This window comes from Neomonachus schauinslandi, chromosome X (assembly GCF_002201575.2).
Source record: "Neomonachus schauinslandi chromosome X, ASM220157v2, whole genome shotgun sequence".
NCBI lineage: Eukaryota > Metazoa > Chordata > Mammalia > Carnivora > Phocidae > Neomonachus > Neomonachus schauinslandi.
Genome location: NC_058419.1, coordinates 81,735,560 through 81,749,375, shown reverse-complemented (window position 1 = coordinate 81,749,375; position 13,816 = coordinate 81,735,560). Strand labels below are relative to the sequence as shown.

Here is a 13,816-nt window from a genome sequence, read left to right as displayed (position 1 = left end):
CTGGTAGAGCTGTGAGAGCAGAGTCTTTATCATGAGTCGTGAAATCTCCCATTTTTAATTCGATAAACACTGAGCACGTAGGTGTTCAACACTATGCCGGACTCTGAAGTACAGCAATGGGTAAGACATGGCAGCTGCCTTTGACAGGCACACAGTACTCCAGAGACACATATTCATAAAAATTAAAAGAATGTGGAAACCGCCGATACCAGTTCACAGAGGGAACTAGGGGACCCTAGAGAAGGGAGCACTCAAATCGGCTGGAGATAAGGAGGGAGAGCCTTGAGGAAGAACTTCATTGAAAAGGTGACACCCAACAATGACATCTGAAACTGACTGAAAGCTGAAGGCAAACTGAAGTTTGGCAATGGGGCAGAGCCCAGGGGAAAACTCTTCCAGGTGGGAGAGATAGCAGGTGCAAAGGGACGGGGGAAAGAAAGAGCATGGCGCGTCTCAGGGGAAAAAACGAACATACCTACAAGTAGTTCAGTGTGGCTATAGCAGAGGAGTGAGGTGGGCAGTGCTGGGGAATGAGGCTAGAGGTCAGCAGGGGCTGGATCATGCATGGTAATGAGGAGCTTAGCCTTTATCCTGAAGCAATGGAGGGAGCCTCCTTCTCTGGACCCTTCCAGCACTTCCTGTTGACAGCACTTGTTCACCCTTTCTTGTCCTTTGTTCCATGTGAGTTGGCCTCGTTTCCCCAATTAAGTGAGCTACCTGAGGGCAGGGCCCATCAGGCCCACTTTTCTGCTTAATGCAACCTGGTCCAGAGCCATGCTGGGGAAATGCTCGCTGAAGGGATGAAAAGCAGAGCATTAAGAAGTCAGGGCTGGGTCCTTACAAACTGGGCATTGCTGTGGTTCCTCCGCAGTCTCATGGTCATCTTGGTGCAGGGCTCTGGGCTGTGACTCAGCTCCTCCTTGCTCTCCAGGAAGGTCTTAGGTGAGGTTGACTCCACCTTCACATCCCCGCCTGACTCCTCCTTCACCACTACGGTGGGGGGACACTCAGGCCCTTCCTTATCTGGGAGAGGGAAGAGGGGCTCTAAAGTACAGGTCTAGAACAGTCAGGGCCCCGCCTCCTCTCCCCAGGTGAGGCCATCCTTCACACTGCCCCAGCCTGTCAGGCCTTACCTTTCTTCCGCAGGGTCTTATCCTTGGCCATGAGGCCCAGGCCCATCATCTTGGGGCCTGCCCCATAGATCTGTAGCTTCTTCAGCTCCGGATTCTTTTCAATGTCTTCCTCCGTGGGTTCCGGCTGGGAGGGAAAAAGGAAATGAATCAAGTCTGCTATCTGAGGCAAACTGCCCCATCCTAAAAGAACAATAGCTTGGACTATATATCACTTGAGCTCATGCCAGGAGGCACAGGCAGGCCTGGGCAAGAATTCAGAGCTGCTTTTTGGAGACTAGGGTTAAGTGAGCTCCCCCATTATCCCTCTCTTGGAAAGAAATTAAGGTGGAATTTCAGTTTTCCCAACTGTAAAATGAGAATATTAACTCCTACCTTACAAGCAGGTTTACAAAAGGGTTTGGGGATAACATATAGAAAGAAATCTAACAGTGTGGGGCACTACCAATAAATGGCAGTGACTAATACGGTCTACTAAATGACATGCTTTGGTGAGCCCAGGGACAATGTCTGTCTTGTTCTCTGTTGTATCCCCAGTGCCTAGAACAATGCCTGGCACATAAGCTTCTGCCTGAAGCTAGGATATAGGTATAAGGGAAAAGAAGAGGTCTAGCCCTAGGAGCAGAGTGAGTCCGGAAAGAACAAGACAGGCAAAAAAGGGCAGACACAGAAAAGCTATTGTAGGAGCAGATCAAGACCCAGCTCAGAAGCTCAGCTGAGAGTAAAGGAAAGAGCAAGAGTGTAGCCAGAGGGGGGCACACTACTGCTCAGATCTCAGAGAACAGAGTGAAGGCAGAGTGCAACAGGGAACAGAACTCTGGTCAGAACTTTGTGGACTCCCACCCCCGAAGCTCTTAGAAGTACTCACATCAGGCTGCAGCCTCTTGGCCCGCCGGCCATAGCTATTGAACTTGGAAGGCTGCACAGACTGTCGAAGGGGGATACTGTGGGGTTTGTATTCCTTGTCCTTTTCCTCATTATCAAATGGGCGTGTGTTGCACTGCTGGGGACAAGTGAGGAGTAAGGGTCAGGGTATGGGGCTGCAGCCCCCAACGATGCCTTCCCTCTATCCTTACCCAGTGGCAAACAAAACTGTGGCTGCACCCACCTGACCCACAACAATAGGCCCTGCTCAACTGGTCGTTACCAATGACACCAGCACACACTTTGAGAATTCTTCTCTTGCCTTTGCTTGTGTCATTCCACCTTCAAACCGCCTCTCCACAAGCATCTCTCTAACTCAATCAGATGCCATCTCTTCCCAGACCTCTCAAGCCCCAAATGTCTCTCCCTCCTTGGAATTCCTTTATCAGTTACAATCTTGTCACACAGTGGATAGTAGGTTGGCCCTGTGGGCAACTCCAGGACCTCTGACCCTGGGCAGCATGGGAAAAGAATAGGCACCACTAGAAAAGGGCAGAGTCTAGCTCCCAGGTCTCCAGCCCACTGAACCAGTTCCATTAAGAGCAAGTATGAGAAATCTGCATCTGGTGGCGGGGAAAGGCTTCTTCCACCCCAGCCTGGTATCCTTACCACCAGGTTGGCTCCAGACTGGTACATCTCATAGGGATAAACGATGCGTTCATAGTGGGAGCGTAGCAGGGAGCCAATGTTTTTGCCTGGTGGGTAGTTGAGGCGCTGGGCCACCCGGGCCCACCGACGGTCTTTGCAGATGGCTTCATAGCCACCTTCCTCCACCACGATCTGCAGGGACAAGCAGGAAGGGATGTGGATGTGCTGTGTGTATGTACATAAGGGAGTTGGCCTGCAGAAAGGGTGATGAGGACAACTCCAGCCCCTCACCTCACTGGGGGCTATTCCCTCCTCCTACCACCACCACTCAGGTTCAAACTGCAGTAAGAGATGCCAAGAAGTTCCGATGACAGCTCATGTGTTACGAGGCTGTGCCCCTTCCACTGCAGCATAGAGATCTAATATCCCAAACCAAGGGAGCCCCCAGAGTATGAAGGATATTAAGGGGTGGGGAGGGGTTTGAGAAAAGCCTTTCTTACTTTACTGAGGCTGTAGAGGTCTAAGATCCGCCGTTCTACATTGGGAATCTTTAAGGAGGAGCCCTGGATTTCCCAGAATTTGGCAATCTGGTCCAAGTAGTTCAGCTTCACTCTTGTCTGGGCCTGGAAAAGAAATGGCTCAAAGAGGCCGGCCTCCCCCTCCACCTGAACCCTGTCTTCTGGCCTAATCTTACGAGGGGAGAAAGGGTACAGAGCAGCCCACCATCCAGGGCTTTTCCCAGTGAAATGGGTCCCAAACTCTAGGCAGTGCTTAGCCCACCTCTCTCTCATCTCTGCCACCTTCTAGGCAATAGGATAAGCCCAAGGTCCCAACACAGAGAAGGTCGAGTCACAAGAGCCACAGTTTTACATGCACACCCTCTCAATCTCCCTGACAGGGCTGTGTGAGTATCATCGTCTCTTTTACAGAGAGCCTCTGCTTCCTTAAGTCACAGAGCAGGTACCAAGAGATCCGAATATCAAATAACTTAAGTTTTAGCTATTCCCTGCTACTGATTTGCTGTATAGCCTTGAACAAATTGGTTCTACTCTCTGGACCTCCATCTTCTGATTATAAAAGGGAAATAAAATAACTGCCCAGTTCACTTACTCCAGAAGGGTGGACTTACAAGAAAGACAGTGAAGGTCCCTCTGGAACCTCCAAAACTGCATCTAAGCTCTAGGCATGTTTCAGAGATTGAAGGCTCCAAAAGAGCACATTTAGCTCTTCTTTATGCACCACAAAACTTGTCCCATGGTGGCTGAAGGCTGAGAGTGCATGCTGAAGAACTAAGAGATAATGTACCAAAGCAGCACTAGCACCTGGCCAACCCAGGTCCACATCGGGTCCGAGGATTCTGGGAACAAGGCATGTACCATGCTTCCCTGAAATTGCAGTGACCCAAGAAAGGCTCCCCAAGGTCCCAAGTCTAGAACCACCTTGCATGGGTCAGAGGGCCTGATTCTAGGGAGAACTAGAGAAGTCATTACCATTCACCACGTTGCTCAGATCCCATTAGAGGAACAGAAACAGTTCTCTTTCATAGATTGGGAAAACTAAGGTCTATTTGTAGAAAGAAACAACCTATGGCTCTTTAGCTGTGAAAACCTGGAAGAGGCCAAGAACTCTACTCCCTCCACCTTAACTCCTTAGCTTTCCAATCTCATCCCTGCTCTTCCCCATCATTAGCCAGCACAGTATCTCTAGAAAACCTGTTCTTGTCCCATGCTAGATGACATCTTGCACTAGCTGTACCCCCACAGACCTGGTCAGATCCATTTCTTTAAGAAACTTATACCCCCCTCCATGAGAAGACTTTTGCTCTGACCAGGACAGCACATAGACTCACTCGAGAACAGTGGTTCTCAGTGAGGAGAACAATTTTGCATCCCCCCCCGCCCCAACCCAGGAGACATTTAGCAATGCCTGGAGACATTTTTCGTTGCCGTTACTGGGAGAAGGTATTACTGGCATCTAACACAGGTGGAAAGAAGCCTGGGATGCTGATACACATCCTAAAATGCACAGGACAGCCCCTCCACGACAAAAAATTATCTGGGCCAAAACGTCAATAGTATCAAGGTTGAGGAACTGTGGTCTAGAAACAAGTAAGCCTTTAGGTCATAGGTTTCCAGTCAGGCCTAATACGTCCTCTCCCCAGGTCATCCAGTAAGGTTCCTGGATATGTAACAGTGAGGTAGAAAGGTGGCAGCAAACTTCTAAACCACATCTTCTGTGGGAAACTCCAGGATCTTCCCTGGAACTGGCTTCAAAGCACCCACTCTCATGACCCCAGGGCATTCTCAAGCCCTTAGTGGAGAACCTCACCTATCCATACAAAGGGCCTGGACTTCCTGCAGAACAAAAGGGAGAGGGAAAAGCCTACCTGCCTGACCCCGGTTCAAATTTATAACCATTCTAGCCCCCATACGGACCGGTTCTTGTGTTGTTCCTGACCATCTACCTCGCATCCCACCTTACCAAGCCCCACAGAAGGAAGGTAGGAAGCACAGGGCTGTGGATGAATTGGATAATGAGGCCACATTCAGCTGGCCAAGAAAAGGCCTCAGCCAACCCGTTTCCCTTTGTTGACTCAGGTATGGTAGGTTAGCTGGCAGGAGAGCTTCAGAAGTAGCAAAGCTTTAGGGAAACGGACATGCCCAGTCTTTGACTATCACACTGGAGATGCTAAATGCTCCTGCTCTTGGTTATATTCCGAGCTCTAAAGCTTCCTCCATGACCTCCATGCAACTTCACAGAAGACAGAATAAAGGTCGAGTCGGGGAAAGTACCTTAGCCCGAGAAGGAATGAGGGAAGTGGGATCAGAGCTCAGGTATCCATTCACCCAACCCCACCACCAGCTGCTAGTTTTCTCACCTCTAGTTCATTCAGCCTCTGGATTCGGGGAGTAAACCTGAAGTTGTCCACTTCTACAGCAAAGGGTGGCTGCCAGTCCTGGGGTACAGAGGGGAAAGGGAGTTGGGTTATTCCAGCACAGTGTAAGACCAGAGGGCACCACAAGCAGCTCAGCATCCCATTTGTGCCTTTCCAGACCTCTGGCCACCCCAGACCCTCTAACCTGACAAACACCCAACCCACTACCCACCCCCCCGAACTCACAACAGGGCCCTAGCAGCCCCTCAAGTCCACACTCAATGCCCAAAGCACATGTCCTGGGAAATTTCTCCCAAGTCCCTTCCAACAGTACAGTGCCAGGATTTCAAGAAATAGAGAGATGGGGCCCAAAACAGTTGACCCCAAACTCTCCCTACATCCACATTAACTCCTTGTTCCCCAGGCATGTGCTGTAGGACACAGGCTGGAAGTACTGGTAAGCACAAAGGATCTGGAGTCAGAAGACTTTGGTTCATGTTCTAGCTCTGCTACTTACGAGCTATGGGATTTTACCTTTCTGAAACTGTTTTTCTCATCTGTAAGGTGGGAATATGAACACTTGCCCTGGCTTCCTCATAAGACTGATATGGAAAATTAAACTGGTTTTCAAATGAAAATGTTATCCAAAGGAGTCGTCCTTAAAACTTGATATCTTAAGCTGACCCCACACATGCAGGGTAGCTCAGCTCCAATTCTGGCAGGATTTAAAGGTTTGGGCCTTTAAAGTCTGTTCTCTCAGTTTAAAGGGCCTGAGACAAACACTGCGGGGGAAAAGCAAGAATCTGCATCACTTGCCCAGTCTGGAAGGCTTCCTGTGGGTCCTCTCTCAAACACCTGCCCAGTACAGGAAGAGCCGGGGTGGTGGTGGTGGTGGGGGGGTTTAGTGATGGAATACCCAACTGTGGTGGCAAAGAATGGGAGGATTTGGGGAGGAGGAAGTAAGTCAGGGAAAGATAATGAAAGTGGGGGGTGACTCTGCCCTGCCAAGTTGGAGCTTGTTGTGTCCTACCCAAAGGGTGGCTGCGGAGAGCCCCTCACTGATGCCCTTTCCCCCCCAAAACCTCCCATGCAGTCCTCTCCTCCCCAGAGCCCCGGCTCCTGCTGGAGTGGTAAGAAGAACCTAGAGTAACCTAGACCAATGCCCTCATTTTATGAATGGGGAAAGTGAGGCCCAGAGAAGAAATGCGATTTCTCCAAAATTACATGCTGATTTAGTGGCAGACCCAAAACTAGAACCCATGTCTTCTGACCTCCAGTCCAAGGCTCTTTGCACTACACCAGGATACCAGTGTTCACACACACACACACACGCATACATATGGAAGCGGGCAGTAGTAAAAGAGAAGAAAAAGCTGCTGGCCTCTTCCGCACACACTTTTAGAAAAGAGGCCAGAGGACTCATACTTGCATGCACACATACTCCCCCCAAGCCCCCAGCTGAAGCAGGTTTTCAGCAAACACCTGAGGCTCAGTGAAGCATGGGAAAATTTTAAAAAAAAAGGAGAGAGAGAGAGACAGAGGGAGAGAGAGAAAAGACTAAAATGGTATGGCTCAAGCCCAGACCAGCTCCCCGTGCCCTCTTGCCACCTATCAGTAGGGCACTTCCCTCAGTGCAGGTAGAAAGGTACTCAAACCCAAAACTCCAGGCACCCTTCTTTCCTGCTGAATCAAGTTCTAGGTAAGTACACCATCAAGCAACCTAACAGGAAACAGCAAAATCGAATCCTAGAGCAGGAGCTGTAGATGCAAGATAGTTGGGGAAGGTCCAGCAAACTTCCCGGCCCGGCTCTCCCTGGGACCTACGAGCTCCCTCATCCTGCCTTCGGTCTCATACACTTGTGTGCCAAATACACCAGTATGATCAGGATGGTGATAAAAAAGTTGGCTACCTGATGCAGCAAGCAAGGCCCTTCCAAGATCCCCTGGGTCTACACCAGGGTACCAACACTTTTCCTCTCACCCATCTTCCCCAAGACTAGTAGTAGTCAACCGTCTAGCAACTCAAAACCCTAATCACCCTTCCTCAGGCAAACCTCCAATTTCCAAGCACCCACCCATACACAGGTTCCCACTCTGGGCCCAAGCACCACTTGGACGAGTGCTTCAAATTCCAGCTACAAGGCCTGGCTGCCTAAAGGTGGCGTAGGAGCGGCCCTACAGGAGGAAAAAAACTGAACAAAACCAGGGAGACCAGGTCTCCTGGATCGGAGGGAAGCACACTATTGAGGTAGAGACGAGAAGCACAACAAAAGATGGCCCCCTGCAGGTCTGCCTCTCTCCCTCTCTCTCTCTCTCTCTCTCTCTCACACACACACACACAAACACAGACGCACGCACGCGCAGGGGACATGTCACTTTTCCCCTTCCTGGTCCCCCAAGGAAGGGTAACAACACCTGCACAAGGCCAGCCTGCCCATAAGTCCAAGGCACAAACATGGAAATGCAGGCCTCAGGCACCCCTTATGTCAGATACACTTCTTTCCCACAGGTCTCCTGGATCACTACAGGGAGTGCCTCCTTAAGGCTGCCCCGGACTCTAGTCTCTCCTTTCTGCTAGCCTTCCTGACTTCTCACTACCTAATACCACTCCTTCACTATGAATAAGGATACCTCAGAGATCTGTGGCCAGGCTCCAACTAGGAAAAAATTAGCTTACCCAACACCTCCCAGAAGATCCATTTGAAACTAGCCTAGATCTGTGGATGAACACCAGAAAACACCAAGCTGGATAAGGAGGCCTGTGGTGCCCTCCTCAGGTGGCAGTGAGGCTTCCCAGCCCTTTTCAGACAGGAGACACCCACTCAAAAACACCCTGTTCCAAACTCAATTCCTGCCTTTGGAATCCCAAGTGGAGACGGAACAACACATATCATTTCTCCTCCATGCCAGCAAGGTGGCAGCCTATCCTAGCCCTTGGGGGACTTCCTGCGGCCTGAAGCCAGGCCTAGGAACAAAGATATGCCCTTTGTCGTTGACCTCTGGGAATCAAGTGTTCTACAGGAGACAGACTTCCATAGCTCCATTCTGTTTTTAGGAGTCCAAGAATCCCCTATCCTCTGGGACCTGCTACATCCTGGGACAGAACATAGTACAAATCTGAGGAGGACTCATACCCCACTGCCAAGCTGACTGGTCCAAGCCTATCCATAGAAGTCAAGTCTAGGGGGTGATGTGCAGGGAAGGATATTGCCTTCAACTAGGAAAAGGGGACAATTCCCTAAACCCATCTCAGGGGAGTCAGATAGAACATTCCCTGTGAGACTGATTTCCTGACTGATCTGCCAGGACATTATCATAGATGGATTGGTCTGGCAGGGTGTGAGTAAATATGAGTCAACCCACATAGAAGCAAACCAATGACCACATCAAACACCTTCGCAGTCACAATAATTATCTAGCGCCTACTACACACAGACTCTATCTAGTTTAATCCAATTTTCGAAATAACCATTCACGGGACTCATTTCACAGGCTCAGAGAGATTAAGTTACTTGTCCAAGGTCACACAGCTGGTAAGCTGCACTGTGGAATTTTGAACTAAGGTCTGTCTCCATTTACAGCTGTGGTCTTTCCACTACACCACACTGCCTGCCTTAAGGGAAGCGATGACAATAAACGGAAAAATGGCCTTATTCAGTGCAGCCTTGACCTGGGTGGTCCAGGGTAACTGAGAGATATGCAGGTACCTCTCTGAACTCTCCCCGGCCCACCAGCCATCCCTGTTTTGAACCTTACCAGGAACGAATCTGAAAGGCGGAGTGGAAGCGAGGGTGGGTCTCTGACCCCCAGGTCCCTTGGGGGCCTCACACCACGAGAGGACTCCCCCCCGGGCCCCATCACCCTTTCTCCGACCCCGCGCCACATCCACAGCGGTCCCAGCCACCCCATTTCTCCGCACCTCGAGATGCCCCCTCCGCCCCAGAGTTCTCAGCCAGCTACCCTAGTTCTTCATCCCCGGCATCGTGGGCGGCGACCACAGACCCCGGGCCTTACCGCGGGTGGGCGGATCTTGCAAATGCCCGACTTCTCGGCGATGGGCCGGATTTTCGCGATGTAGCCTAGAGGGTCTCGGAACTCAGCCCAGCTAGGCTCGAACACCGGGCACTCCGGCGGCGGCAGGAAGTCGTCGGACCCCGGCTCCATGGTGGGCCCTAGGACTGGAGGGCTCGGACCACCCTTAAGGACTCATGGCGGACGCCGCTGTATGAAGCCGAGGCACTGCTCGGGGACTAGGCCCTAAGCGGGGTGGCCGCCGCCCGCCGAGGGCCTTGGGGGGCGTGTAGCTGCCGCGCTCTGAGAGGCTCAAGCTGGCGCTACTGCTACCGCCTCTTCGTCCTGCTCCGTTCCTTCCAAACTCTGCCGCTGCCTCTCAACTACCTCAGCCTTCACCAATACAGTTACCTCCCAGCCGCCACGGCCTTCACCGCCGCCGCCGCCATCTTGGTTTGTCAGCGTCTCCCCCCTCCCCACACCACAACAAACCGAATCCCTCCGCGGTGTGTCCCTCCGAGCCTCGTATACCGTGCGTGAGGCCAAGCCCTAGGAAACTTTCATCCCGTGGGGACCGAGCTGAATCTCATGTGTAGGTTCCCTAATTGGAAGCGGGAACTCAAAAGTACCTCCCAGACTGAGAGCAAATAGTCCACCTCGGCGGCGGAGGAGCAAAATTGTAATTAAACTGCCGGATCCTCTTTCCGGATGGACCGGCGGCGCACGTTTAAAGGCCAGTGGTGCGCATGCGCGTTATGAAGACAGACCGGAAGAGGAGCTGGCGTTGGTGGGTGGTGGGCCCAAACTGGCTCCCCCTCTATGACCTCAGCTCTGGCGTGGGCCCCGCCCCAACATTTTCTTCTTCAGGGTCTTTCCGGTGTGGGCCGCCTAAAGCGGCTTTGGGTGCCTGATTGCTAAGGATCCCTTATGCTGGCAAGCATGTTGGGAAAGACTTAGGGAGCTCCCAGCTCTAGGCGCGGATACCTCTGGGGCTTTGAAACAAGGAGAGCAAGCTGCTGCTCACCCCCTGGGGATTATGGATTTTTAGAATTCTGGGTCCAAAGGAGAGGAAGGAAATATGTATTTCATCCACGGTTATGTGCAGAGGCCTCTCGGAGATGGGGCTTCCATTCATACCCCGCAAAGAGTCATTGTCAGTCAGCATTTTACTGAACTCTTTGAACTGTTTCTGTATGAACTGTTTTTTATTGTGTGCACATTTGCAGAATGGACTCCCATAAACTAGGCCTGAGTGTATATATATTTTCATTGTTGGATGTTTAACAACAGCATATTTACCTATCGCATACTAGCGCCTACTGTATGAAACAGCATTTGTGAGCCCACAGCGTACTTATCAAACATCTGTGTACATGGGTTGTATTTATTGTTTAGCCCCTGTCACACGCATTTGAGTACCTACTACGTGTACATCTACTCCTATTGTGTGCATGTTCATTGAGCAGTTTCTGAATAGGTTTATGGCAACTACTTTGAGTATCAGACCAGTACTTTGCCCACACATCAGGCATCTGCTGCATTTGAGGATTATGTTATTTCTTGGTTGTGGGCCTATTGCATACAGTTTGAACACCTGTGCACATATTAAAGTACATGTATACATGCTGATTAAATGCTTATTTTGTGTTCCCCATCAGACTGAATTCCTTAAGGGCAGGGACCATGTGGCTTTATACATCCCTAGCACTTGTCATGGTAAGCAGTAAATGTTGAGTAAACAAAAGAAAAAACGAACGTATATTTTTGAGCATCCTTAGCATATATTGACTGAAAATAATACATGCTCTTTGCAAATACTTCCTGTGTATATTAAGCATCTGTTACAAGCTTGAATATGTTTGAAACAGGAACAGTTAACTGTACCATGTCCCAGTTAGGTACATCATTCTGCCTACTTCAGGACTGAGCTGAAGACATCCTGATAGAGCAGTGCACACCAGTAGGAGCTCACATCCTAGTGTCAGATAGGCCTAATTATTTTAATTATTATTAATCTTTGCAATTTCCCTTAACCTTTGTCCCGGGAAAGATGTAGGTTAACTTACCCATTCTGTAGATGAGGAACTAAATTCTAGAAAGATTAAACAACTTGCCTCCTATTGCCCAGAAAGTTGCTACCTCCTGGTCAAATGCTCTTCCTATCATTTGCTCTCACCAGGAATAGGACCAGGCAGAAGGGCGAGGAGAATGCAGAAGGTGGGAGATATGCCAAATCCTAGGCTGAAGGCAGGTCAGCCTTTCCATCAAATGCAGCTCAGTGAAGGGCAAAGAAATGAATAAGGAGTCAGGAGACCAGGTTTGGGGGCTCAGCTCAGCCCACACATCCCATAGCCTTCTCTGAGGTCCTTAGCCCAGACACCACACCCACCATCTTGGAAGGGCAAATGGAGATTGCACAGAGTCTTTGAAGCCAGTCGGATCTAATTCATTCATTCACAAATATTTATTAAACTCCTCTTATGCACCAGGCACTCTTCTGAGCCCTGGGAATATGATGGTGACCAAGACACATATGGTCCCTGCTTTCCTGAAGCTGACATTCACCAACAGAGATCTGCCGAGTACCTCTTCTTCCTTAGCCTTGATTTTCTCATTTATCCAATGAGGCTCTGTAATCCCTTCCTCACAGGGTAGTTATGAAGATTAGAGATAATGGTAACTGCCATTCATCAAGGGCCAAGGGCTATGAAATAGGTATTGTTATCCCCGTTTTACACATTAAGGGGACTGAAGCTCAGGGAAGTGTGAACTTACCACAGCATGTGGCTAGTAAGTGGCAGAGCTGGAATTCAAACCCAGGTCTGTCTGACTGCTGCACAATTCTGCCTGTAAAAGTTTCAGATGGTGCTCCCCCCCCGGCCCCAGCCCCAGTGAGGTGCTCAGGAAACGGGTTCCTTTCCCAACCCTTGAGTCATGCTGGAGATCAACCTGCATCTGGGCACTGCAGAGTAAAGAACTGATAAGCACCAGGGAGCTCACCCTGGGCTGGGGGCTAGGTCGGCCTCACCCACCCACCTGGGAGAGAGAGTCTGGCATGGAGCCAGTGCAAAGCAGTGATTGGAAGCCTAGGCTGGGCTCTCCACCACCCTCACCCCATCCGTGTTTTCTGAATGGACAGGATGAGAGTGACTCTGTACCTTACTTTTTTGATTTGTAAAATAGGGTCCCTTCTAGTTCTGAAGCAGGTATGAGCTGTGAGTTCTAACTCCTGAATACCTCTGGAATCCATTCCCTCCTCCCTCTACCATTGTCTATTCTTCTATTCCCCTGAGAGCCACTTACTATCTCTAGCCTGGATTATTAAAAGAGCCTCCTCAAGGTATCAAGGTATCTGTGTGAATTCATGGATATATCCATACACATAACAATAAAATGATATATTCAAAATAATAATTCCAAATGAATTATGATAGTGGATTATAACTCATTGAAGAAATAAAAATCCATGACTCCACACTGATATACATAAATAAAATGAGGGAAAAAGGAAAGCTTTTCCTTAAAGGAAGGATGGAGTAAGAAGATCATCAACAGATGTTCAGACTTTTTCCAAGCAAAGAAATAAATTCTTAAAACATAGCTATAACACTGAAATCTTGGCCCAAATCTTGCTTCCTAAATGCCATTCTCTACTAAAAAGAACCAGGGCTCCTTGGAAAAAGTGGCTGATTCCAAGACTGGGGCAGGGAAAGTACATGATGGGCCTGGAGCATCTCGTGGTGCCAGAATACAAGGAAGTGCTCAAAAAAAAAAAAAAAAAAGATGGAGACCTGCCAAAAGGACATAAGAGCCAGCTCCCAGAGGGCCTCCTGCTGGCCAAATCTGGGGCATTTTAAACATCATAATAAAGAATGATACTAATGTGTTATAACCCATCAAATACAATAGACAATCAAGAGTCCATGAGGATATAAACAAATACTTGTAGAAGAGGGGCAAGCTCTTCCTTACAGTGGAAAGCCAACTAATCCATGTCAAAAGAATGATGGCATTTGAAAATCACCATTTGGCAACTGGAGAATCATCAGTGAATACAGGTGGGTGAAAGTTTGAGAACGGGATATTTACATAATCTCAACGTCGCTCTCTACGAGTTGCTCATTTACTACAAAGGGGAAAAACAGTAACTTTACAGTGGGGAACACTGTGTAGCTCAATGTGCCACCGGGTCTTCCTTTAGGTCCTCATGAGGCTCGGGTGAAAAAAAACCTGTTGGCAACAGAGGAAAGAAGGCACACTGCCTGCCAGCCTCCGGGCTCCGGAATAT

General features: G+C 49.6%; 1 protein-coding gene across 10 annotated transcripts in view; it reads right to left on the bottom strand.

Annotated features, from left to right (window-relative positions):
* Positions 1–10,060, bottom strand: part of KDM5C (lysine demethylase 5C) — a 32,055-nt gene extending 21,995 nt beyond the window's left edge. For 3 of the 10 annotated variants that reach the window (XM_021703111.1, XM_021703055.2, XM_021703234.2), the window contains exons 1-7: positions 9,532–9,994; positions 5,521–5,598; positions 3,143–3,265; positions 2,664–2,834; positions 1,999–2,133; positions 1,134–1,257; positions 842–1,023 (exon numbers count right to left, since the gene is read on the bottom strand). In XM_021703111.1, the coding sequence (XP_021558786.1) occupies positions 842–1,023; positions 1,134–1,257; positions 1,999–2,133; positions 2,664–2,834; positions 3,143–3,265; positions 5,521–5,598; positions 9,532–9,681 (963 nt within the window). In that variant the 5' untranslated portion in view covers positions 9,682–9,994. Of the gene's footprint in view, positions 1–841; positions 1,024–1,128; positions 1,258–1,998; positions 2,134–2,663; positions 2,835–3,142; positions 3,266–5,520; positions 5,599–9,531 lie in introns of all 10 variants that reach the window. The other 7 variants (XM_044911732.1, XM_044911733.1, XM_021703000.2 and 4 more) reach the window with 6 other exon arrangements.
* Positions 10,061–13,816: the final 3,756 nt, after the last annotated feature.